The sequence below is a fragment of the Zingiber officinale genome, chromosome 7B (genome assembly GCF_018446385.1).
Source record: "Zingiber officinale cultivar Zhangliang chromosome 7B, Zo_v1.1, whole genome shotgun sequence".
NCBI lineage: Eukaryota > Viridiplantae > Streptophyta > Magnoliopsida > Zingiberales > Zingiberaceae > Zingiber > Zingiber officinale.
In genome coordinates, this window is record NC_055999.1 from 22800846 (window position 1) to 22825972 (window position 25127).

The following is a 25127-nucleotide window of genomic DNA, read 5'->3' on the forward strand; positions in this document are numbered from 1 at the left end:
ATTGTCAGATCTAATTTCTTTACTAACTCATACGAGGAGAATGGAGGAGCACGTGATATCTGATGTAGAAATATTTTTCTGACAATTATATAAACATGAAGAGGATAGATCATAGGTATAAATTTCTTCTTGCACGAACTTCTCATTGTTTTTAGTTCTTCTTCCTCTTCTTCTAATTTTGCATCCCACAAATTCTACATCCTTATTACTAGTAATTGATTTGAGCGTTGAAATGACCATGGTAAAGCCAATCAATCCCTAATATGTGTTATCTTTCAAGCCATCGGATCGTGGCTATTTGGGAGACCATCTAATTTTGTGAAGAGCAGGAAACAGAGAGATACACCATTAGTTTTGATTAAGAAGTCTGCTGGGGCTAAAGAATCTAACTAGAAGGTATACAGAGGCCTAATTCACTAGGGTTCTCCGGTATCTGTCCATCACACGTCTACTGTTGCAGTCTGCATCATCGACAGTGTGAAGTTAAACCACAACATTTACTTGCGTCACCGAGTCTTTCAACATTGTAGCATAGGATGCATGGTCGACAGAAATGGACAAAGACGTTTCATTAAAGTGGTGGCTTCATTTTCTTATTAAAGACGTTCATTTGTTCTGTAGCTGTTGTTCAAAAGCTGGAGATGCACTGCAAGATGAGGGCAAAACAGAGTAACAAGAGATGGCACCGGACCACTAGCCCCGGAAGATTCCCTCCTCGCTCAGTCCTCGCTCTGCCACGAGTGGGGAACTAAATAAAAACAGTCTGATTCAGCGGGGCAGTCACGGAAGAAGCACTTACGCTTCGCTCCCTGCACCAGGTCAAAAGATCACCGCCCCTATCCATCCATCATAGCTTTTCTAGGGCGCTGGGCCAGTAAAACACTGTAAAAAGAAGTGAGCCAGAAAAGTAAAAGAGTGGAGAAGTTACCGGCCTTAAAGCCGGAGCACCGAGCACTTGCTTATGTTCTGCCGCTGGACGTTAGCAGATTCTCTGGCAGTCATGGAGGAGTTGTCAATGGATGTGGAAATGGCGCTTCAGCCTTTGGGCGAGAGCAGGTTCCTCCTTTAGCAGACATTGCTGCTCTGCGCTCTGCTCTGCTCTGTTCTCGTTTTTTAAGTGAAAGTAAACGAAGAAGAAACAACGATTTACTGCTCTTCATGTATGCTTCGGAGATGAAGTCATTACTGCCACGGGGATTTAGGATCCTGTGGCACTAAATATCGTAATTTATCTGAAATGCTAGTGTGTGTAGAAGTATGGTCATAGAACTAAAAAGAGAACTTAAAGCACTGAGAATGCACTCTAAACCACAACCTGTTTGACCAAGAACACTAATTTGAGCTGCTCGAACTCCGAGTTCACTGTTTCATGACCGGATCTCAAGAATTGCATATAATAAAGAGACATTAATTACATAACAAACTGAAGCAGCAGTAAACTAAGTGGAAGAAGTGAGCGAGGGAGCTAAATGACCAGTGCCCTTTGACGGTGACTGGATCTCCAGGCGGGGACCTTGGTGCTGCGCAGTAAGAGAACCAATAGGAGTCAGCAACGTGCACATCTAGTATGGGGCCCGGCAGTCGTAGACCTTTCCGCGAAATTTGATTGGTGGATTAAGATACAGGGCGTGTTGAACTAGATGTTGTATTTTCCTGTTTCGGCGCGCTCGTGACTAGTGACACGATTTAAGTTACGACTTAGGTAAAGATTCTAGCGTTCCGCCGGTCCTCCCTTTGGTGGAAACGCGCCACGTCATCCTCTCCGAGTCGTGACTTATACCTGGACGCGAAGCAGAGCTCTTACCACTGCTCTCTCCGTGTCGGAAGAGAGAAGAGAGAAGAGAGAAGAGAGAAGAGAGAGAAATAAATAAATAAAAATGAAGGCAAAGCAGAAAAGAAAGGGTAGGAGAAGAAGAAAAGGCGAGACTTTGAAATCTGGGTACGGTCTCCTGCTCTCATCTCACTTTGCCGCCTCTCTCTCTCTCTCTCTCCCCCCTTCCGTTCTTGTACTGCGCGTAGTGAAGCGGGCCTCAAATGGCGACGAGGAGGCGGAGGAGAAGATGGTACTGACGAAGCACAAGGTAGTGTGAGAACTTCTACTTCTATCTGTTTCTTTCGAGGGTTTCAGTGATGAATGCTTGTTCTTGACTGAGATCCAACTCGATCCGCCACGAACAATGCAGGTAACAACGTTCCTTCCGTGCTCCACGTTCTTTGCTAATCGTTGGTAGAAATGCTTGTTAGAGCTTTGATATGTGTCCTTCCGTTGCACATTTTGTGTGGGAGGCTTTTTTCCCTTTCTGTTACCCTTCTCGATTTGCTAAGAATCCCACATTCGGGTCGGTTTTTGATCTCTGCTTTTATTGGTTCTCGTTAGCACATTAAATTCGTTTATGATGTATGAGTCTATAACATAGGGTTTCTTGGAATGTTTGGTTGCAGTTTGGTAAGGAAAGGTTTGATTTCACCGCATCTTAGGAGAAAAGCGTCGTGTTAATATAGATGACCTGGGTGAAGATTGGTTGTGAAATGGAGCAGTATGAGGTTTTGGAGCAGATAGGGAAAGGTGCATTTGGGTCAGCTCTACTGGTGAAGCATAAGGTCGAGAACAAGAGGTGAGGGCTGCGATCTATCTTTTCTGCTGTTGTAGTTCTTTGCTTGCTCTATCTCCATATCATTCTCTTCCTTTCTCTTGTCTGACTCATTTCTTGAGTTCTATCTCAGTCTTTCCATTTATACTACAGGTATGTCTTGAAAAAGATACGCTTGGCACGCCAAACCAACAGGTCCCGTCGGTCAGCTCATCTGGAAGTGAGCACTTTTACTTGGCTCATGTTGAGCATATTCATGGCTGAGCCTGTATCCTAATCTTCAGCAAAATTTGCATACTATCAGACTATTTTCCTTTGATGACTCATTTAGAATTGTGATGGCTATTGCATTGAAACTGGATCACTATTTAGAAATTATTAGACCCCTAACCCCATAGATAATTGATATCTTCAAGTTTGAGCCTTCTTCATTCATTATGATGCTGTACACGACATTTGTTTTCTTCAGATCTTGTGGTATGCCTTTAAAATAATTTTTCTGGAACTCGTGGGTATGCCAGGTTTAAATGTTGACTGTCATTTGATAACTGAATGTGGATACTCAAATGATAGCTATCTCAAGTTAAAATTTGTTCTTTATGGTGGCTTCATTTGCTTGCTACCTCACCTATATAGAATAAAAAGTCAATAGCCATCTTGTTCATATGCTCGTAATAGCATGTGTTATGGATAGTGTTTCCGTGCTATTTATTCATTTTGTTTATCTTTGCCACTATTGCAGATGGAGCTAATTTCAAAAGTAAGAAGCCCATTTATTGTGGATTATAAAGATTCCTGGGTTGAAAAGGTTTCCAAAAGTTTACTTCCCCTTGATTTATTATGATAAGTTTCTTTTCTGTTTCAGCATGTAGATTGTAAATGGATGTTTTATGACTGCACGATTTCCTAGTTTATTTTCTGTTACTCTTTGACGACGATGTATAATATATCTATGGTGTGACATCTCTTTTGATGTGATCGTCTTTTTCTGTATTGATATGCTCTTCCTTCTGTGAAGATTTAATTCTTCATATGATTTTTCTTATTTCTGACCAAGCAGTATGACATTTGCTTCTGACAGTTGTCTAGCTTAGAAGAGAAGGAAATTGGCGTGGCAAAACCACAATGGCTTCTTTGGTTTTATTCCCATACAGTAGCTCCAGATAGGATTAGGAAAGGGTTCACATGTCTGAGATGATTAGGATTTACAGATTCTGTTGTTTACAAAACTTTGTATGTTATACGTCAATAACAAACTCAGTGCTGCGCGCCAAGGATACTATTCACCCAATGAAGATCTCTAAACTTGATTCCCTGGAATTTAAATTCTTGTTGCTTTTCATTTGAATTAGGAGATAATGGTTTCTCAATTTGCATATACTTGTGTTCCTTTTGATTTTAAGGTGGGAAAGCTGTGAACATTTCAAAAGAATCCTACTGGATTTTTCATCACCAAATTTTTTGTTATTGATTTGAATTTTGTATACAACTTTTTCCAACTTTCAATTTGTGCACATGCTGTTTTCTGTGAACTATTGTTGTTATGCTCCCTGTATTAATTTCTGGATACATCATTTGCCGACTAACTAGCTATGTGGTTTGCTATCTCATAATGAATCTGTATTGGTTTTCTTTCAGGGTTGTTATGTATGTATTGTTATAGGCTATTGTGAGGGAGGTGATATGTAAGTTTTGTTTGAAGTGTAATCTAGGACCTATAGATTCATTTACGCTGAGATTTAGATATGTATATTATATCTTTTGATGTTACAGGGCTGAAGCCATAAAGAAGGCCAGTGGACATCTTTTTCCTGAGGAGGTAATTGATCTTAGTAACCATATATAGTATTCTAGCATATCTTTTCATTATTTGTTCTCATTTTTTCATTTTCTCCTTTATCATCTTCAATTTATTCTGCTGTACTCAAACAGAAGCTGTGTAAATGGCTTGTCCAACTCCTTATGGCTCTTGATTACTTGCACAACAATCATATTCTACACCGTGATGTAAAAGTAAGTTGCATTATCATGGTAACTAAATATCACCTATGTATTTGGTCAAATTGATGGTAAGTTCTATGCTTAATAACTGTCTCTTTCTACTGGATTATAGTGTTCAAATATATTCCTTACAAAGGATCAAAACATACGGCTAGGTACGTTCTTCCATTTTGTGTCAAAATTTTCAGTTTTGTATAAAATTTTATGGTCATCAACAGGATGTAGCTGACATGATATTCTCAATTGAGTTATCAACAGGTGATTTTGGGCTTGCTAAAATTTTATCTTCAGATGATTTGGCTTGCTCTGTAAGTTTTAAAGATGATTGTTAAGAAAGAATCTTAAAATATTTTTCATATTCTTTATTGTCGAGAGGCTTTGGGTCCTGATGCAGGTTGTAGGAACACCTAGTTATATGTGCCCTGAACTTCTAGCTGATATTCCTTATGGTTCCAAGTCTGATATTTGGTCTCTAGGTAAAGTTCCTTTTGCTTTTCTTACTGTGTTATAATTAGCAGATTTCTTGTATTTCCTATGAATTCAAGTTCCTTTTTTAGGTTGCTGTATCTATGAGATGACTGCTCTCAAGCCCGCATTCAAAGCTTTTGTGAGTTTTAACAATCTACAATTCTATTGCTTTTTCATTGGGTTTATAGGTAGTTAGTATTTGAATTCAGTTTTAGGACAAAAGACCTTCTCTATTATTTACAATTGTTCATTGATTATTTGTTTTTGTCTATCACTGAATAAACCGGTTTAGCTCTTTTAACAGAGTTTTAAATTTGGGATTATATCACCTAGATTTGTATGGTTGGAATTTACTCAGAGGGCTAGGACTCTGTAGTCAGATTGCCAATTTATTTTATTTTTTATTTCTCAGTATGATCTGACTTGTGTCTATTGTACCATTTTTTACATGATATCATGATTGCCAGTCTTTATCATTTCTGTAAATGCTGCCTTTCACTACCATTAGTTTTTAATGTATTGATAATTCCATTATATGATCACACACATGAGCTTCCTGTTACCACAAAGAAAAAGAAGAGTCCAAGTAGCCAAGTAGGGAAGAGGAGATTGTAACTTTTAAAATCTTGGTCTCTTTCTTGGTTTTGCTCTTATTATGGTCACAATCCTGCATTTGTGTTAGTTTAACCTTGGTGGATGCTTAACTTTACATAACATGAAATGAAAATTTAGTGCCATTATTGCAGAAGAAACAGATTTGAAATTCAAGTTTGTATGCTCTTATGTCCCTATTCCGTATCCGGATATTTTTTTAACTCCAAACAGTTGCTTGATTAGATGTCTCATTTTGGATAGATTTATGAACATCTTTTAGTAGATTTCATTATTCATTAGATTGCTGCTAAGGAATATCCTTGTTGATGATTATCATATGCCTTGATACCGAAAGATCTTGTATGCTGTATTGCAATGTGTAATATTTAAACAGGATTACAATTCTTCTTTGCAAAATGTTTCTTTGTATCTTGGGCCTTGATGATATTAGGATGTGGTTAACATTTAACAGAACTAAAATGAAGGAATTCAGTTTGCAATTCTTTATTTTTTAAATGTTATAAAACTGACCCTCCAATTCTACTGACAATAACATGTAAATTTGTTTCATGTCTTGTCATTTTTGTTCAAGTAGGATATGCAGGCTTTGATAAACAAAATCAGCAAGTCCATAGTGGCTCCTCTACCAAGTTCATATTCTGGTGCATTGTGAGCATCAGCTCCTCTCTTATTTGGTTAGCTAGACACATTAACTAATCCAATTTATGATGACATTTCTTGGTTATTGTGTGCAGTAGGGGACTTATCAGAAGCATGCTCAGAAAAAGTCCTGAATACAGGCCAAGTGTATGTATTTTGACAAAAAAAGAGCAAAATTTGGATGTTCCTCTTTAATTCTATATTTTATTTTGTAATTCTTTTCATAGTCCATTAGATGAGTATAAATCAACAGGCTGCAGAATTGCTAAAACATCCACATCTTCAACCTTATGTGCTTCAAGTCAACCTAAAATGCAATCTTTCAAGGAATATGCTTCCTATTAACCAAGCTCCATATAATCCCGTAAGGAAAATCAGATTTCAAGATGATGAAGATGATCTTATTTGCACGGATAAGGAAAAAAGAAAGTCTTTAGGCAATGAGAGGATCTTGAAACTCATGGCTATAAGTTCAACTCGGACTATTAAAGATTTTCCAAATTGTCAAAACCAGAAGATAAAGAATCTTTCACTTGGCAGCAGTCAAGTCGGGGAGATGGGTAGTGACAAAACAACCAGTGAGCACTCAGGTACTTTGAAGAGCCCCAAAGAAACATTTAAAACATTCATGTCTCCTAGTACATGGATGGAACCCTCAAAATCATTGCACGCCAAATCAAGACGCGAGTCGGTATGGCCATCACACTGCTTTTGTGTTTCTTATATTTAACATAATAAGGATCTACTTATTAGATCTTGATTTGGATGTTTAAAATATAGAATATTCATATCCTTTTCTGCTTGATTTTATCAATAGACACCAACTTTTACATCGTTTTGCTGGATTGCATTTCCCAATAAGCACAATCATTTTGTTTTCTGAGATGATCATCTCTGAATCACAAGCATTAAGATTTCATTTTGGGATATGTAAAGCAACGGCATTGTGGTTGCTATTCTGTTAAACAAAAGATTCCATATTATCATGTTGCCTATGAAATTGATTTTTATATATTGTGCCTATTTAAAGTTCACCATAAGCTAGTCCAAATGCTTTGAATTACATAGAAGATGTTATTTATCCAAAATCTCTGTGCATCGATGCCACTATAATTCTTGGTGCACAAGATCATCACTCATGACTAATATTTGGATTCTTAATGCAGCTTGGATCACAAACTCATGCTGATAGAATTAGTCAAGCTTCTCGAAGGGCATCCCTTCCTTTGCCTACTTTTGAAACTTCTAAATCCATTTTTGGTGTTCTCCACCATGTTGACTCCCCTGATGTCTCAGTCAACTCCCCTCGAATAGATAGAATTGCAGAATTTCCATTAGCTTCATTTGAAGATCCCTTGCTACCAATACCCAAATTATCAGCTCATGGCTCCTCCTCAGCGACCCCACATTATGGAGACCGTTCTATCACAAAGGACAAATGCACTATCCAAATTTACCGAACTGAAGGCGACAATGGAAGTGATTCTTCAGATCAAAATCCAACAGTTGCAGCAGATGCTTCTAGCCGTGGATCATCAGAATCAAGGCAGCGGAGGTTTGACCCTTCATCGTACCAGCAAAGGGCGGAAGCACTGGAGGGATTGCTTGAATTCAGTGCTCAGCTGTTGCAACAGGAGAGGTACGATGAGTTGGGTGTCTTGCTGAAGCCGTTCGGTCCAGGGAAAGTCTCTCCAAGGGAAACGGCAATATGGCTGACCAAGAGCTTCAAAGAAACTGCAATGTAACATAGAAATCCAACTGAATGTGCTCGTCTAACTGAAGTTTTGATGCTAGGTCTCAGGTGATTTTGTTCCAGTTCTGTAATATCAAATAGCTTGATAGGCTGATGGTTTAGTATGAGTATGTTTAGAACTAGTGTTGAGTAGATAATGTTTCTTAAACCTGCATGTACTACCTTCTGACAATTTGAATACTATTTCTAGCTGTTTTAGCACCCCTTCCTCTCTATATATCATTTTCTTGCCAGAATGTGAAATTTTCCTGTGCAAATGCTTGGAGAAACTTCATGGATGTGAAATTTCTTGAATTAGTTCAGGATAATGCATAATCTCTTTCTTTCTCGGTGACATGCTGTTGATATCAAATGGAGATGTGGCAGCAAATTCACCAGGTAGGCAGGTGGATGTTTTATCACTGCATACTTACAGGACTATCGAGATGTTTGTTTTTATATTTCATCATCTCTTGAATTATCTATCGGCTAAATTTAGAGCAATTTATATACATTAGAAGTCGATTTTCAGAGTATCAGTCTCATTTTGGATTCAAATTTTTTATCATATTATTTTTAATCCAAGTATTTTACTGTTGCTTTACGTCAGTGGGTACTATAGATCATAGTTTTGGAAATGTAAATGAAAAAAAAACAGAAAATGAGAGTAGAAAATAGTAGATTATTTCATAAACTTACACAACCACAAAATTTATAGAGCTCGATTTGTTGATAACAGAAACTGACAATAACAGCCTTTAACTTTTTGAACATTATTCGACATACTTGAATTTGATCGTAGCTGATCCTGTATCTATATATTTAAATACAATGCTGCTCAAATTTATACCTGATTAGATGTTCGCTATCTTAATTCATTTAAATTTTTTTTATGAGAAATTTGTTCTATTGCTGATATACTAATTCGAGATTTTATTCAATAAACAAAAAAAATTATAGTGATCCGCGAATCTTTTTAATTCATAAGTGACATTCCTTTTAGAGCAGTTATAGTTAAAATAAAATGAATCGAAAAATAGAAGTGGATTTAGGGAAAATACCGAGAGATATATATTTTTAATAAAACGTTATTTTGAATTTTAATAATACTGAGAGCAGTTGGGTAATTTCGGAAGGCAAATATGCCCTATTTTTTTTCGCCCCCTGCTCCTCCTCGTCTTCTATTCTGTTCGATACCTTTCTTCTTTCTTCCTTCTCGGCGATGTCTTCGTCAGTGATTCCACGGGGACAGGTAACTCTCTCAGAACCCTAATTCTTCTCCTGGTTCATTATCTTAAACTCCCCCCTCTCCTATGTTTCTTTCCCCATTATTGTTAAAGGTGGATCTCGTTGATTTCGTCGATTGGAGCGGCGTCGAGTGCCTCAATCAGATAGGGAAAAATCCGATTGCCAACGCTTTGAAGCAGGTGATCGTCGTGTGTGGCAGATATTTTTCGTAGTCGCAGCATAAACGAGGCCATAGTTTCCGTCGAATGAATGATTTTTATTTATTTTGCTTCTCTGTCAAAATTAGGGTTATAGGGATGATGATGGTTTGCATCTGGAGAGTGACGCTGATGAACAGCTTTTGATTTACATTCCTTTCACCCAAGTGGTTAAGCTGCACTCGGCTGTAATCACTGGCCCGGAAGAGGAAGGTGCTATACCTTTTTGTTTTTTGTCTTCCTTTTAGAATGCCATCTGTTGCTACTCAGACAACTCCTGATTCCAACTCGTTGTTCATCTGAAGATTATGTCAATACGAAACTAAAAGATGCTTACAAGTTGCACACTGTAAGATTGTGAATAAGCATTCTACCTGACCTGTTCAGTGAAACTTATCTTGACATACTTTGTACTGCGGCAAGATTCATTCTAAGTGTATTTTATACAAGCGTCTTGAAACTTCTTTCAATGTCTGTGTCACTGTTTGTGTCCTAATCTGCTAATCTAGGTATCCTTTTTAAATTACTTAACGTATTAAATGACAAAACATCTGTATGATTATTTAACCTTATTATAGATAATGGTGCAGTCCATTTTTTTTCTTCAAAAAGCATGCCACCATATGTTTCATATATGTTATCCAAGTGTCACAATTTTAATGCACGAGAAGTTAAACATGGTCTCACGTTGCTATAAATGTTGGATTTCTTTTAGTTGTTTTTTCCTCTCTTGAACTTTTTGACATGCCCAAACTCTTCTCTTAATCATCACTTCATCAGGTCCTAGGACAGTAAAACTCTTTGCAAACAAAGAACACATGGGCTTCAGGTACTTTGTGTAACTGATATATCCTTGTTATCAAGATTAGCAGATCATTAGGAATTTTCCTATAATCCTGCATTATTTGGTTAACAATTTATAATATTGCAGTAATGTTAATGATCCACCAAGTGACTCCTTCAATATATCAGCTGACAATCTTAAGGTGAAGCACATATTCTTTCTTGTTGTGTCTCTGTGCTGTAAATTCTTTTGTGTTAATCTGTTAAGATTTTGCAGCTATATTGCTTTTCCTGTACATACGGTTAATAGTTATGCTTCATATGTTGAAATTTCAGGGGAAGCCTGTTACATTGAAGTACGTCAAGTTTCAAAATGTTTGCAGGTAAATGCAATATATAATTTTTTTTTATTAACTACAACATTCTTCAAATGTGCAAGTAAATGTCTTTATGTTACTAATTTGCACAATATTTCACCAGCTTAACAATTTTTATCGAGGACAACCAAGGTGGTGGCGATGTCACAAAACTTCAGAAGATTTCACTTTATGGAACAACGTGAGTGTACATGTCATATTGTACAATTTTTTCCCCTAAATTACCTAACTTTTGGTTCAATTATTGACATAGTAGAAACTTTAATTGAATAATTAAACTGCATCAATCTCTAATCAATCAGATCTTTTGCTGATGGAAACCTACATTGTCTTCCATGATTTATTTTTTGAGAAAGACATAAGTGAATAAACAGATATCTTTTGAGTATACACTCACTCAGACAGACAGGTTTTCTATTGCTATTATAAATTATGAAAAAAAAAAGCCATGTGCTATGACTGTAGTGCCCAAATGACCACAAGATTAACGGGTGCTATAATTTGATGTATCTATTCATATAGAATATTTGTCTCTGCTTGATGTTCGCTGGCAACCTAACTCAATCCTCAGCTTTTTTTCATCTGAACTTGAGACCATCATTTAGTGTTTTTAATGGATGCTATACCAAGTGTTAATTATAAAGAAAAGAATAGGTCAAAATCCAAAACCTAAATTACATATGTATGCAATATTAGGTTTGTCTAGATAAGAATCTGGTGTACAACTACTTTAGTAACAACATATCTAACAACAAAATCACTCATTGCCGAGTTTTGGTCCCTGACTACAATATATTCAATATGGTTTGGTACACATCAAAGCACGATGTGGTAAATTTAGATGAATTTTACTCCTTTATTACCTTAAACATAGTATTTTTTTAGGATTAGCAATTGGATATTGATTGAATTAAATATTATTATATTAATACCATATTGATAGTTGACATGACTCAACATATGGTAAAATGTGGAGAAATGATACGCTGAGTGAATCTGGAGCACGAAATGCTCAGGGAATGACTCAGCACTTCCTACGTGGAAAAAAAAAGAAATAAAAAAAATCAATATGGAGAACACTAGGCCTGGACCGATCAGGCTCCACCCTGATCGGTCCTCAAGGTCTCTGATCGGTCATGGGACCGATCAGGCCCTAGGCTGATCGGTCCCCAGACCGATCCCCAACTCACGTTGGTTTCTAAGCCTGATCGGTCAGTAGACCGATCAGCCTATAGGTGGATCGGTCCACAGACCGATCCCCCTATTGTTCTCTGAATCCCATCGCTATCTGATCGGTCTACAGACCGATCAGATAACTTACAGTGGACTACTGTTTGGTTACTGACCGGTCACCAGACCGATCAGATAACCCACAGAAATCTACTGTTTGGTTACTGATCGGTCACCAGACCGATCAGATAACCACAGTATCACTGGATCGGTCAGCAGACCGATCCAATACTCATGTGGATTTAGAGCTTCCCAGCCCTAAACCCTAAAGCCTTCCTGATCTAGAGCAAAAACTCCATTGAAGAGCAAAAACTCCATTGAGGAGATTCACGATCAAGCCAAACAATATAACTTCTACAATTACCGAGCAATATATGAGAATTATATGTGGCAGAGCAATAACACAATATAACTTCTACAATTACTTCAAGGGAGGGTGACCAACAACAGTCCAACTCTGAAGATACAAAATAACTAAGACAAAATCCCCATAAGCTGTGTAGCATGGATACGGGTACGGGTATCGTATCGGACACGACACGGATACGGCGATACGAAATTTTTTGAAAATATAAGACACGATACGGCTAAGATACGGCGATTATTAAAATATATAAATATTATATATATATATATATATATAATATAAAAAAATTAAAAATCCTACAATAGAAACCACATTACATCAATCATAATATCCATTACAAACAAAAAGTAAACATAACAAAATATAAAACACCAAATCCATCTTAAACAAGTAACAAAATCAAACATCCATATCTGTATCATCACCAACACCACCTTCGTCAGTAAACAAGACTGACTCCAACTCAGGTTCATCAAGGGATAAATTGGCAATTTCAAGGATAAAAGCACCCTCCATGTCCATAGAATCAAATCCATCTGCTCCAACATCCCACATCTTACTTTCTCCTTCATTATAATGTGGACTCCTCCTAGATAAAAGACGAAGATTATAGTGAACATACACCAAATCTTCCGCTCTTTGTGGTATTATCTTGTTCCTCTTCAATGAGTGTATGAAACTGTAGGTGCTCCAATTTCTCTCACAACAAGAAGAAGAAGATGGTTGTCCAAGTAGCTTTAAAGCTAAACTTTGAAGAGTTGGTGTAGAAGCACCATGGATAACCCACCACTTAGTTGGAGACATTAAACCTCGATCACGCATTGCATCATTATCAGAAAAATCATCAATGGCAGCTGAAAAAGAGGCAAACTCCTCATTGACACTTCTTCGTTCGGATGAATTGGAGTAATATCTTTCAATGCACTTTTTCCTTTCCCTTGAAACTTCGATGTCCCTATGAGGAGGAAGACGATTAGGAGATTCTTGGAGCCACTCATGGCTATAATACCTATATAAAAAGATTGATAGTTTAACATCATTCACAAACTAATATTTCTAATTTGCTAAAACTTAGAAAGTTAAAATTTTTTAGAGCTTTACCTTGGATTCAAAGAATGCGCCAAACAATGTAGAGGTGTATTGCTTTTATTCCATCGCTCTACCAGAATATTATGAACAACCTCATAAAACTTTGAATCTTCACTATGAGCCCCCTTTGAGATAGCAACTCTCATTTTCTCTATCATTTCATCCCACCACTCATAGACTAAATGAAGATAAGGTTGATCAGTGTCTGCTTTCCTTAGCATCTCATAAATCGGACTTGTGAAAGCAAGTATATAATCAATCTTTTCCCAAAATTGATCATCCAATATCTTGTATTTCACTACTCTAGCCTTCACTACATCCTCCTCCTTGTACACATCCTATCTTTCACTAATCACCATGTTTTCAAGACATTTCTTGATTTGTCTGAACCTTTTAAGCATAATGATCGTGGAAGCAAATCGAGTATCTGCAAGTGATAGCATCTTCAAGTTTGAGTTATCGTTGAACATCGATAGTCTCATATTGTGATTCAGGATAAAATTCTTGATCATTGAAGCATCATTTGCTACTTCTGCTATCCACTTGCACTCATCAAAGACTTCTTTGTTTTGTAGAGAGTCAGTTGGTGCACAAATATTCTTCAAAGCAAGATTCAATGTGTGCACAACACAAGGAGTCCAAAATATGTGTGGATACTTTGCCTCAACGAGTAACCCAGCTTTGCAAACAGGAGCATTATCGGTGACTACTTGGACAACATTCTGATGTCCCACTTCATTTATAACATTAATGAGCAACTTAGAGATGAAAATTTTATCCTTGTACTGGCCTTCACAATTTATAGCCTTCAAAAACATAGGACCACTTTCACACACGGCTATGATATTAATTAGCGGTCTTCTTTGCACATCCGACCACCCATCACTACAAATACTAACCCCCTTTTGTTTCCAAGCAGTTTTTGTTGGCTCCAACAACTTTTCAATATGAGCTTTTTCTTTTTGAAGAAGTGAAGTTCTCAATAAATTGTATCCAGGTGGAAGATAACCCGGAATCGTTCGTTGAGTAGCCAAACTGAAAGCACGAACATAATGAGGATTCCTAACAATATTGAAAGATAATCCCCCAGTGTAAAAGAGCCTTGCAATTTCAGAGTGGAGCTCATCTCTAGCATTCAAGTTAAAAGCTTTTTCAAGAGGGCCAAGTTGTCCTTTCCTCTTCTTTGTTAGAGTTGGATCATCATTTTGCAAAGGACCAGGACCACTAAATGATGATTTTGAAGCCATGTTTGATGATACAGATGACGAAGGCAACGAAACTTCTTTCGGTTTAGAATTCTTCTTTCTCAATTCTGCATCATCCACAAGTTGTTGCATGCGCTTCATTTGATCCATTGTAACAGCTGTACAACCAGCAATTCCAGCCCCTTTTTGTTTTAACAGATGTGCTTTCACCCTCGAATATGATCCTTTGCACACTTTAGTACATATATTGCATGACCAAGTGACATTTCCTCCTCCAACTCCCTTTTCCACCTTGGTTACAAATTTCCACAGAGGAGAATAATCATCAATATCCTCCTGTCCACTCTCATTTTGAAAACTTTCCATAGCAAATAGGCTGGAGAAATAACATAAACATATTGATCAATAGATTTTCCAGTTTCCAACAAATTAAAAAAGTGTTGTTCTATGGACCATTGCACTATTTGCACACTGTACAGGAAGCCCTAACCAAAATGTGCAGTGCAACTACAATGTGCAGTGTTAAAACTGCTATGAGAAAGGTCTCATGGATGTGCAGTTCGGTAGTTCCTTTTTTTCAGATGAAAGAAAAGCGAAAAAACAAAAAAACAAGTTCAGAACCGTGATTTCAGAAGAAAAAATAGAAAGGGAAACTTGCCAGAAAATAGAGGGCGGCAGCGAGTAGTGACGAGGCGAGCAAATGCGAGCACGGCGAGCAGATGCGAGCAGATCAGTGGCGAGGTGAGCAGAATAATGGCGACTCTGGCGAGGCGAGCAGAGCAGGCGAAGCGAGGCGAGAAGAGAAGCGGCGAGAGCAGAGCAGCGGCGAAGGTTTGCAGCGGCGAGAGTCGGGAGGAAATAATCGGGAGGAATTTAGGGTTTTGTTATGTAAATTCATTTTAATTAATTTATTAATCAATCCTTATAAATTTATTATTTTTCAATTTGAGCCTTATAATTTTTAGGTTTTTTACATTTGAGCCCAAATATATTCGAAAACGTGTCCCATCCGTGTCCTAGCCGTATCCTAACCGTATCCGGCTGGTCAAACTCTAAAAAAGGCAATGACACGGATTTTGCCGTATCCGACACGCGCATTTGCGTGTCGTGTCCGTATCCGTGTCGTGTCCGTGTCCGATACTTGAAAAAAAAAAACCTGCAGGTGTCCGTGCAACATAGCCCATAAGAAAATCAAAGTGTTTGAAGTTCAGTAATAAGACAACAATTCAAGTAATACACAAAATTTAAAAGTTCAATTGCATTACAATCTTCTATTACATTCTGGTAGCATTATTTTAACTCTTGCCTTCATGAAATACTTCATCTCCATATCCTGGATAATCATTAATCTCAAAATTCATCTTTGCACTCTCGCCTTCCTGGAACAAACAGAGAATCATGAGCATCTACCATCAAGCCAAGGATTGTGAAAAAAATCTTTTCCAAAATTTGTATCTTCCTGGATAAGAGAAGATACCTTGAACAAATCAGCATGCATTTGTAACAAATCAATAGGTTTCTCAAAAGACCTTGTTCTCTCCATTGTCTGCACATATGTCCACACACTTAGACCATTTTCTTTCCAAACCAAATGTTACATAGAAAATACAAATTTTGATACAAAGAATGAAGTTACATGATAGTTACCGGTAATAGAAGGGCTACGATGGTAATATGTCAAACATTAAAGTGAAAGAAGCAATAAGGATACCTGAATAATATCATTAGGAACCAGCAGTTCTTTATCCAATCTACACAATCTCTGACTCTCTATAAGAACAAAATCATCACTTAGATTTAACAAAAAAACTGAAAATACAATAAATGAAGAATCTACAAGCAAACCTGAAAATTTATCAATTTGTTCAATGTTTGATAACTCATCTTGCTTTCTATCAATTGTAGAACCCTGTAGACAAATGTACTTATACAAATTAGCAACATAACATAACACCAAAGTAACAATTATATCCAAATATACAAACCAAACCTTTTTTTGAGACTTTGCCTTTGCCCTTTTCTCAATTTGCTCAATTTTTTATTGTTTTCTTTTTGTCGGTGGACGCCCACGAGACCTTACTTTCAGTGGACTATGAAACTTTTTGCTCTCATTTCTTGATTCCTCATGTATTATGTTGCTATCATGATCACCATCCAATGAATCACCAATGTTGGTATCCATAAATCTTTTTTTTGCTTCTTTTAATATCCCTATTAAAACAAAGCACCTCTCATCATTTTTTGACCCAAGTTGTCCCACTTCCTGTAACAATGGTTGAAGATTATTATATCTTCGTCTTTCTTCTGCATGCTGACAAGAATCATCATAAATATTAGTGATTCCTTGATATCCACGTTTAATGTCTTTACGCCATCGTTCTAAAATATAATGTTCTGGAACTGTAGTGACTTTTCTTTTTACCAGAACAGACATCAAATGTCTACAAACAATTCCACGAAACTCAAAGAGACGACACAAACACTTCATCTGACATTGTAACTCACTATATTGTACCCAAAAGGAAATCTCTTTTGGAGTTGTTCCATCTTTTCCATATACAGTTTCCATCACCTCAAAAAACAATGTTGATCCTTCTTCCTTCACAAATGAAGTATTACAAAACATCAAACCTCGTAGTTCATTTTGAAACAACTTAAATATCTTGTTAGTGTAAACACTTTGAAACTGCTTTTCAATTGGATTGCCACTGATGACCGGAATTATTGAATTAAAAGAAGCAAAATCAGAATTATCTTCCTTTTCAATCTTGCTTTTCAAAGCATTGTCATATTGTTCAACAAACTGCTTCAAAGTTGTTTTTGAATGAACATAATCATCAAAAAAAGCATTCATACTTTCACTTCTTTGACTTGTCGACATTCCTGCCCAAAATTTATCTTTCACATACACAGGCATCCACTTATGACGAATTTCATATAAAGAATTCAACCAATCATTTTTCTCCAAGTTAAATTCTTTGATAAATTTTGTCCTGTTGCTATCACATTCTGTAGTTGTCAAAGAATTATAAACAATATTCTTCAAGTTTCTCTTTATCAACTTATAGTTGGCATGACTACTAAACTTAGCTGGAAGTTTTTTCATAATATGCCAAAGACATAAACGATGATGAGAGTCTGGAAATACCTCAAGAATTGCAATTTCCATGGCTTTGCATTGATCCGTAATAATAGCTCGTGGAGCTCTTCCTCTCATGCATGCCAACCATGATTTAAATAACCAAATGAAAGTTTCTGAATTTTCTTTAGATATCAAACCACAACCAAGTAATATGGATTCACCATGATGATTTACTCCAACAAACGGAGCGGTAAGATATGTGGTATCAAATGTAACAACATCAGAAAAAGAATCACATGCAACCCTACATCTTGCATCAGCCCAAAATATATTTCTGATGCGAGAATCTTCATCTACATCAATTACATAAAAGAAATTTGAATTTCTACTTTGCATACGACAAAAGTAATTATTCAAGGCTTCTGCATCACCATTCCCAAGCCTTAATCTTCGTGCTTCAGCCACATAATTTCTACACTTTCTCTCATCAAATGATAAATTTTCATAACCACCAGCTTCAACAACAAATGATTGAAAATTTTTACTCAAAGTTATTCCTGCTTGATCATTCAACTCTAATTTCCTCTTAGTTTGGGAATCTAACACTTTATTGCATCTGAAATGTCTTGACTTCCTTGGACTTAATGCATGATTATGTTCTAGTTGAATACTAGTAATGACACATAATTCATCATTCTGAACTGTAATATTAATCTTTGCTTTGCAATCCGTTTTGCTACAAGCTCTAGGATAAAAGGAATTTTTCACTTTAGGAACGGTCTTACCATTTTTAGAGCATCCGAATGAAAAATACTTTATCTGGCCATCATCTCCTTTTTTGGAACCCAACTTTGAAATACCAAAACCAAGACCTTGGGCATATGATTTGTAAAAAGCACGGACTTCTTCTTCAGATGAAAAATACATCCCAACTTGTGGAGTATCAAGTGTATTTGAGCTTGACGAATCACCCAACACTTGCACATCACCCTCAATTAATAGTTCTTGCTCCATAACAATTTTACAACCTAAATTCAAACTAAATAGTTATTGGCAAACATAAATAAATAATAGCACAAATAAATGTTTAAGAACATCATTAGGAAAAAAAACTGAAATGAGAACATAACAAGGAACATACATAAATAAATAATTCAATATGTTTCTTTTGCTGTTATGAATACACATAACTTACAAAATAGCAAGGAATAAACAACACGCATTATTGATGTCAGATTTGTCAAGAAACAACAAAGCATCAATCAAGGTACCCCTTTAAGCAGGATAATGAATCATGAAATTTAACTAAAATACAAGAGAAGATACAGTGAGTGAATCCACTTCCTATACATTGGAAACTCTTTGCATAGGAAGAAATCTTAAAGGTAATAAATTCTGCTATGTCTATCCATCCATGTTGGTTCATCAAAAATAGACAAGAAAGTTTATGAGCTTCCTATACATTTAACTAAAACACAAGATACTGCCAGGAGTAGATACTGTGAGTTACCAGAATGGAAAGGGCAAGAGGAAGAGCGAGATACTGCCAGGAGTAGCTTCTCTGGTGGATGTTTGGTGGTGGAGCTTCACTAGCGGAGGAGCTTCACAGCGTGGAGGAGCTTGGAGCTTCGCCGCGTGGAGGAGATTTAGGGCTTCGAGAAGCTTCGAGGAGCTTCACAGCGTGGAGGAGCTTGGAGCTTCGTCGCGTGGAGGAGAAGCTTCGAGGAGCTTCACAACATGGAGGAGCTTGGAGCTTCGTCGCGTGGAGGAGATTTAGGGCTTCACAGCGTGGAGAAGCTTGGAGCTTCGCCGCGTGGAGATGCTTGGCTTTGAGAAGCTTCGAGGAGCTTCCAGCGTGGAGTAGCTGGCCGTCGTCGTGGGTGGAGGAGGAGGAGAAGGGAGAAGTCGAGCCGAAAATCGCGTCGCAGGTGGAGGGGAAAGAGAAGCCGCGGGATTTAGGGCAAAAGCTTGCCTGTTTGCTCCGTATTGATTTTTTTATTTCTTTTTTTTTTTTCCACGTAGGAAGTGCTGAGTCATTCCCTGAGCATTTCGTGCTCCGGATTCACTCAGCGTATCATTTCTCTAAAATGTGTTGAGACATTCAATTCCTCTTTCATTATGGGGACACAAGCTAAAAAAATAATAAATATTGCATGAACTCAATCTTGATACATGTTGATAAGTGTCAAAGCTTGTTGGCTGATGGCGTAGTATGCTAATCATTAGCATGTTCAGTACGAGCGACATAGAAGAAATTTATCTGAACTGTACATTTCAACCATGCCATCTAGCATGACACAAGGTTTCAAATCATATATTCAGCAATATTGAAACTATTGTTAACAATTTAAAGACTCAATTATTTCAGTTTGTTTATGTACTAGCCACTAGATCCCTTAAATAACTTCTCATTCTACAAAAATCGTAAATTTAATGTGCTAATCTTTACCAACTTTGTCGGTCTATAGTGTTGATTACAATTCACATTTTGTTTTTAGATTAAGATCACATTACAGATTTATAGTTTAGTAGTACTTGTAACCTTGGCATCGTAATTAAGCATACTTTTCGCGACCATATTGCTTAACATTTTATGTTGACCTAGAGGCTCTAGGTCATATTTGATGGCTTATTGATTGAGAGCCCCAGCAAAACATTTAACTAACAAGCTCAAGCTTCACTGTCAATTCTAGCTGACATACTGCACATCATTTTTGGATATGCTTAAATTCTATTTGGTATCGGTATAATAATTTATCATCTTCTTGGTCTGTATAAAGTTTTGAGATCACCACATCTCTACAGTATGTCTTTGCCAGATCACGCAGGTCTAGAGTCCAATTTTACAGTGCACAAGTTTTTTTTTGGGCAAAGAAATTCCATGTTTTATGGCAGAGACTGATCTGTTTTTTTGTTGGCGTGGTGTTTGCAGGGTGGATACAACCAATATGAAAGACTTAAAAAAGATAGAAGATCATTGATTTAAAGATTTACACCACCATCCGATGAGATGCAAAAGATGAACATTACTTTTTTTCAAACAGGAAAATCATCAAATTGAACTAGTTTCTACCATGTAACTCCTGCAGAATGTTCTTTTTATCCTTGCATTTGATTTGGTGTTCCATAGTGATGATCTGAGATGATTTTATCAGTCATGTGGTGGAAATTTGTTGCCACGGTGCACAAGTCGAGAGATGAGAGATGCGATAGTTCCCTTTCTTTGGATGTTATCTACGCATCCATTATCTTTGGATGCGATAATTCGTTAAGGCAGCTGTGGCTTTCTTGTTAGGACGTCGCTTTAGCTCGTGAGAATGTCATGTTAGGCAGAGAATGAAGTTGGTGCACGCGTGACAGTGACATGTGAGCTGGGCTATTCTATCTCATATGATATTACTGTTTGTCTCAATATTTCTGTCAATTCATTTCTGGATTAACATAGAGAAGATAAATTATATATAATTATTAATTTTTGAAATAGTGATTGACGCATTAGTAAAATATTTAACTTGATTATGTTGAGATACAAATCTCAGATATCATGACAATATTATTTCATGAGTTAGTCACTAGACTAGATGATCTTGAGAGGACATTATATCTCACATCACGCAGGATGGATGTGAGATTGCATTAAGATTCTATTTTGTTAGTAATTTTGTTTATTCTCTGTTGTTGTTTTTTTACTTTTATTAAACAAAGTGAAAAAACAGTCGATTTTTACATATTTTCACTATTTGAAATTAAGAAATAATACCCCAATTTCCGGAGGGAAAGTGCTCAGTTGTATAATTGACAGACCAGCAGTGCGAGAGCCAACAACTACTTTTAGATGACCTGGTTTCCAAGATAGAAATATAAATTATCCAAGGTACTTGAACTTGACATTGTACGCGTGTATCAAGGTTAAAAAAAAAAGAAAAAAAAAAAGAAAATCAAACTGAGAGAAAATGTATCAAGTTACTATATATCACTTGTTTGATGAACTATACTTTCAACTATCAGCAGCCCTGAACAAAGTGAGTAACGAGAGGAATAAATTGAGGATGTCCAGATACAACGAAATAGCTGCCCAGATATATTGATCATAGCTATAGCGTTTGATTAGATTGTTAGTGTCGTATACAATGTAGTCAGAGAATACCATTGCTGCCGGTCCGCCGTATATCATCGTGGACAATTTCCCAAGTGGAAATAGAGTCTGGATAAAACCACGATGCATCATAAGTCTTTGAAGTTTTATTCATTCAGCTAAATGGAAGAGCTAAAAAAGCAAGATAGCATGGATGACCTGGATGAGAGCAAAAACCAGCACTACCCAGAGAGCAGCAAACAGAAATGGACCAAGAAAGTTCAAGTCGTGGCCCCTCCTTGCAGCCCAGAATGTGTACAGAGTGAGACTAAGCACCACTACTGCTGTGAGAATAGCAGCTTCCAAAATGACTTTTCCTGTTTGAAAGAGTATATGGCTCAGTCTAATATCAAGTCTTCTAATTGAATGAGGAATGCAAAAAAAGCTCATCAAGTTCTATATTCTTATAAACTAAAGTACTAACATTTGATTCTTTTGTTGTTGTTTTTTTCTAAATTCATGCTGCATGATGGATTATAGAAAGCTAGACAAGGGAAAATAGAGTAAGTATCAACGAAGTTGATTTCTAATATTCCTCTCAGTATTTCCTTCTAACTACTATTCACAAAGCAATATATGCATACTTAATGATAGATCCGCTAACTTAGGTAAATACAGATACATAGATATTAGATGTACGATGGAATAAATCATAGGTCATCATTTTCTAAAAATCGATTTTTTATCATTACATCAAAGATATCATATGTTCATGATGTACTCTACACCCTGAAGTACAATATATGCATACTCAAGGGTGCATGAAAGAGGATTAACTACTAATTCAGTATTGCAGATGTGCTGAGATTTATTAAAATAACAGTCCAGAATTTTCTCATGAAAACAAGGCTAATATTTAACCAATAAAATCTTAAGAAAGAGAAAGACAAATTCCAATCAAAATAAATGGTCGCTTTCCCACTGTCCAGCAAGTTATACCAACATTTTTTTTTTCTTTCAAAGGAACTTTGCTCATAAACAAAGCAACTCGGGGTGCAAACATCTCTAAATAAGCAGTTTTAACAATCTCCTCAAACAAAATTTAATTATGAGATTTCACCTCCAACTGTAAGTGAATAGATGCAGTTAGAGAAGAAGAAACATCCTTCCTGTCGAATTTAGCCATTTAATTAATAGTAGTCCAAAGAATATAAGAAGGCCTTCCCATCCTATTTTTTCTTCTGAAAATGTAGACATTGATCTCAATTATCTAATAACAAGTTTAAGAAAAATCATCCTTGCATATGGAACAATGAAAATACCATGATCACGAAGTAGTTTCGACCTTTATTTTGTTACTTACTTTCCTTCCCCTCATAGAAGAAGTTCCAGTTTAAAGAACTATTAATGATGCCAAGACCGCAATGTTATGCAGAACTTTCCATTTCCCACAAAATAATATTAAAAATGCCTAAATCGTATATTTTAATCCATGAGATAGTCATATATTAATTTCTTGCAATAGGGCAAAGAGACAAGAAGATACCATTTGTGGATGCGCGAGTCATCCCGACGGCGAAGCTGGTTGACACCGTAAACAGCCCAAGAAGAAGAAAATTGAAATGCCGTTCTTGGTATATCTACAAAGTGTTGAATACATGTGAATTAGACTCACATATGAAAAAGAGATGAAAAGAAAAAATACTTCATTATAAATGAGACTTCAGTCTGAGAATTTCAAGATATATTAATTGATTTATATTGACTCACATATATGTATGATGTGAATAAATATATGAGGAGAAATTTTCTCACGTGTAGATGCGTAGGGGGTGCAAATCTAGGTGCATGTCAGATCGATCGGGATAAAATTTGTCCAAATGGAACAACTAATATTTTTCCACATGAATTCTTTTTACTTGCTGCTCAAGAAGGTAACAGTTGACAATTAATGGCCAACGACTATCATTATCCTTGGTTGTGCTCCTATATAAAGATAGACTGTGATCTTGAGCATACGGGACACAAAATGCTAAAGCGAAAGAATCTCTATCCACCTTCGTACCTCAAACTTTTTCTCCGCTGTGCATTTTTCACTTAGTGGTTTGCCCGTGATAGCAATCGGGTACTTTCTCAGTTCGTCGCGAACAACTAGTGCTTGGTTGTATCCGTGGTTTTACTGTTGTATCTTGGAGAATGGACGCCCCAATCATAATCTCGAAGCATAGCCGGAAGAGGACAAATATGTTTTAAGGGAACTATTAGAAAGCAGGCCTCGACCAGACCGCTCTGCCACTCGACCACTAGTTTCTTAGCACTCAGACTCGACCACTTTGTATTCAGACTCAGTGGTTAGCTATACAAGACAACCGAGTTATCCCAAGCAGCATCCTGCTTGGCAGTTGAGATTATTCGCTCAGGCTACTCTCACAAATAAGTTGAAGTTGTACTTTCATTTCAGCTAATTCCTCAAATATCTCTGATAGATTGTGTAATATAAAGGGCACAAAACTGCAGCACATAGAAGAGACAAACAATAAAATGGAACATGAATCGATAACCAAGAAAGATTTGAGGAAAAGGAAAGAAGACGGAAAATTACCCTACAGATCAAAGGAAGGATCGAGAGAAAGATGTAGATCCCCAAACGGGCCAAACCAGCACCAGAGGAGACGAAGATATGGGAGACGAGTTTAACCAAGATAACCATGATGGCGACAGTCGTCGTCAGTAATGATAATAATGGAAATAATCTTTAATTGATTTCAATCAATTGAGATTTATTATATTTGACACACAATCAAGATCGACATGAATTAAATCGGAAAAATAATATTTCCAAGTCTATTATATTACTATGTTTATAATTATTATGATTGTATGCCTTATTTAATCTTTCCATTATTATGTTGGACAATTTGTATAAATAAGTCTATTGACTTTAGTAATAAGATTATCAAAAAGTTTTATAGTATTTCTTTCATCTACCTATTGATTTCAACAGTCAACGCCAATTGGAGGGTGAGAATAAAGTAAACCTTCTTGATGAAGACCTATCGGAGCTCCCGGCTCTTGGGTCATGTTAGAGGAGAGTGCACGTAGCCTGCCGACCTCCAAATCCGAGCCTTTCGCATGCTGGGGCTGCATCTCTTCGCAGATTCCAAGAGTGGGATTGAATTCACTCATGGTTATGGTGAGGGACGAAGAAAAGGTTGGGGATCTAATGCTAGGGTTTCGGAGCACTGGTCTAGAGGAGGGAGATCAATCAATTTAGAGGAAGAAGTAGTTGACAGAACCAGTGGTTAGGTCTTCTTAAGAAGACGTGACGGTTATGGAATAACGATTCAAACTTCGATGGGTGGGTCTTTAAAATCAGAGACGAACACATTAAATAATAAAAAAAAAAACTTTCCTTGCGATAACCAAAT

The 25127-nt window shown here is 36.8% G+C and overlaps 3 protein-coding genes and 1 pseudogene across 5 annotated transcripts; 2 read left to right on the forward strand and 2 right to left on the reverse strand.

Moving 5' to 3' along the window:
• Positions 1-1818: 1818 nt before the first annotated feature.
• LOC122005527 (serine/threonine-protein kinase Nek2-like) lies at positions 1819-8303 on the forward strand. Of its 3 annotated transcripts, XM_042560587.1 has the most exons (16): positions 1819-2081; positions 2184-2339; positions 2443-2615; positions 2745-2811; positions 3334-3399; positions 4230-4276; positions 4365-4410; positions 4524-4604; positions 4705-4747; positions 4851-4900; positions 4987-5068; positions 5150-5199; positions 6250-6323; positions 6410-6461; positions 6568-7005; positions 7481-8303. In XM_042560587.1, exons 3-16 carry the CDS (start codon positions 2503-2505, stop codon positions 8057-8059), a joined length of 1788 nt encoding a protein of 595 aa, XP_042416521.1. In that variant the 5' UTR covers positions 1819-2081; positions 2184-2339; positions 2443-2502; the 3' UTR covers positions 8060-8303. The 3 variants fall into 3 exon arrangements, with proteins under 3 accessions (XP_042416521.1, XP_042416519.1, XP_042416520.1); XM_042560585.1 differs by lacking the exon at positions 2184-2339 and having other exon boundaries at positions 1819-2183; XM_042560586.1 differs by lacking the exon at positions 2184-2339 and having other exon boundaries at positions 1820-2081.
• A 99-nt stretch (positions 8304-8402) lies between these two features.
• On the forward strand, positions 8403-20778 carry LOC122004243 (PITH domain-containing protein At3g04780-like). Its single transcript, XM_042559163.1, has 9 exons — positions 8403-8494; positions 9163-9298; positions 9387-9473; positions 9581-9704; positions 10272-10320; positions 10423-10477; positions 10611-10657; positions 10755-10832; positions 20557-20778. The coding sequence occupies exons 1-9, from the start codon at positions 8403-8405 to the stop codon at positions 20603-20605; spliced, it is 717 nt and encodes a 238-aa protein (XP_042415097.1). The 3' UTR covers positions 20606-20778.
• On the reverse strand, positions 12803-14940 carry LOC122005528. The gene is made up of 2 exons (XM_042560588.1): positions 13350-14940; positions 12803-13257 (listed from the first exon to the last, which is right to left on the reverse strand). The coding sequence occupies exon 1, from the start codon at positions 14906-14908 to the stop codon at positions 13676-13678; it is 1233 nt and encodes a 410-aa protein (XP_042416522.1). The 5' UTR covers positions 14909-14940; the 3' UTR covers positions 12803-13257; positions 13350-13675.
• An 843-nt stretch (positions 20779-21621) lies between the features above and the next one.
• The window catches only part of LOC122004244, a 61532-nt pseudogene continuing 58026 nt past the window's right edge, over positions 21622-25127 (reverse strand).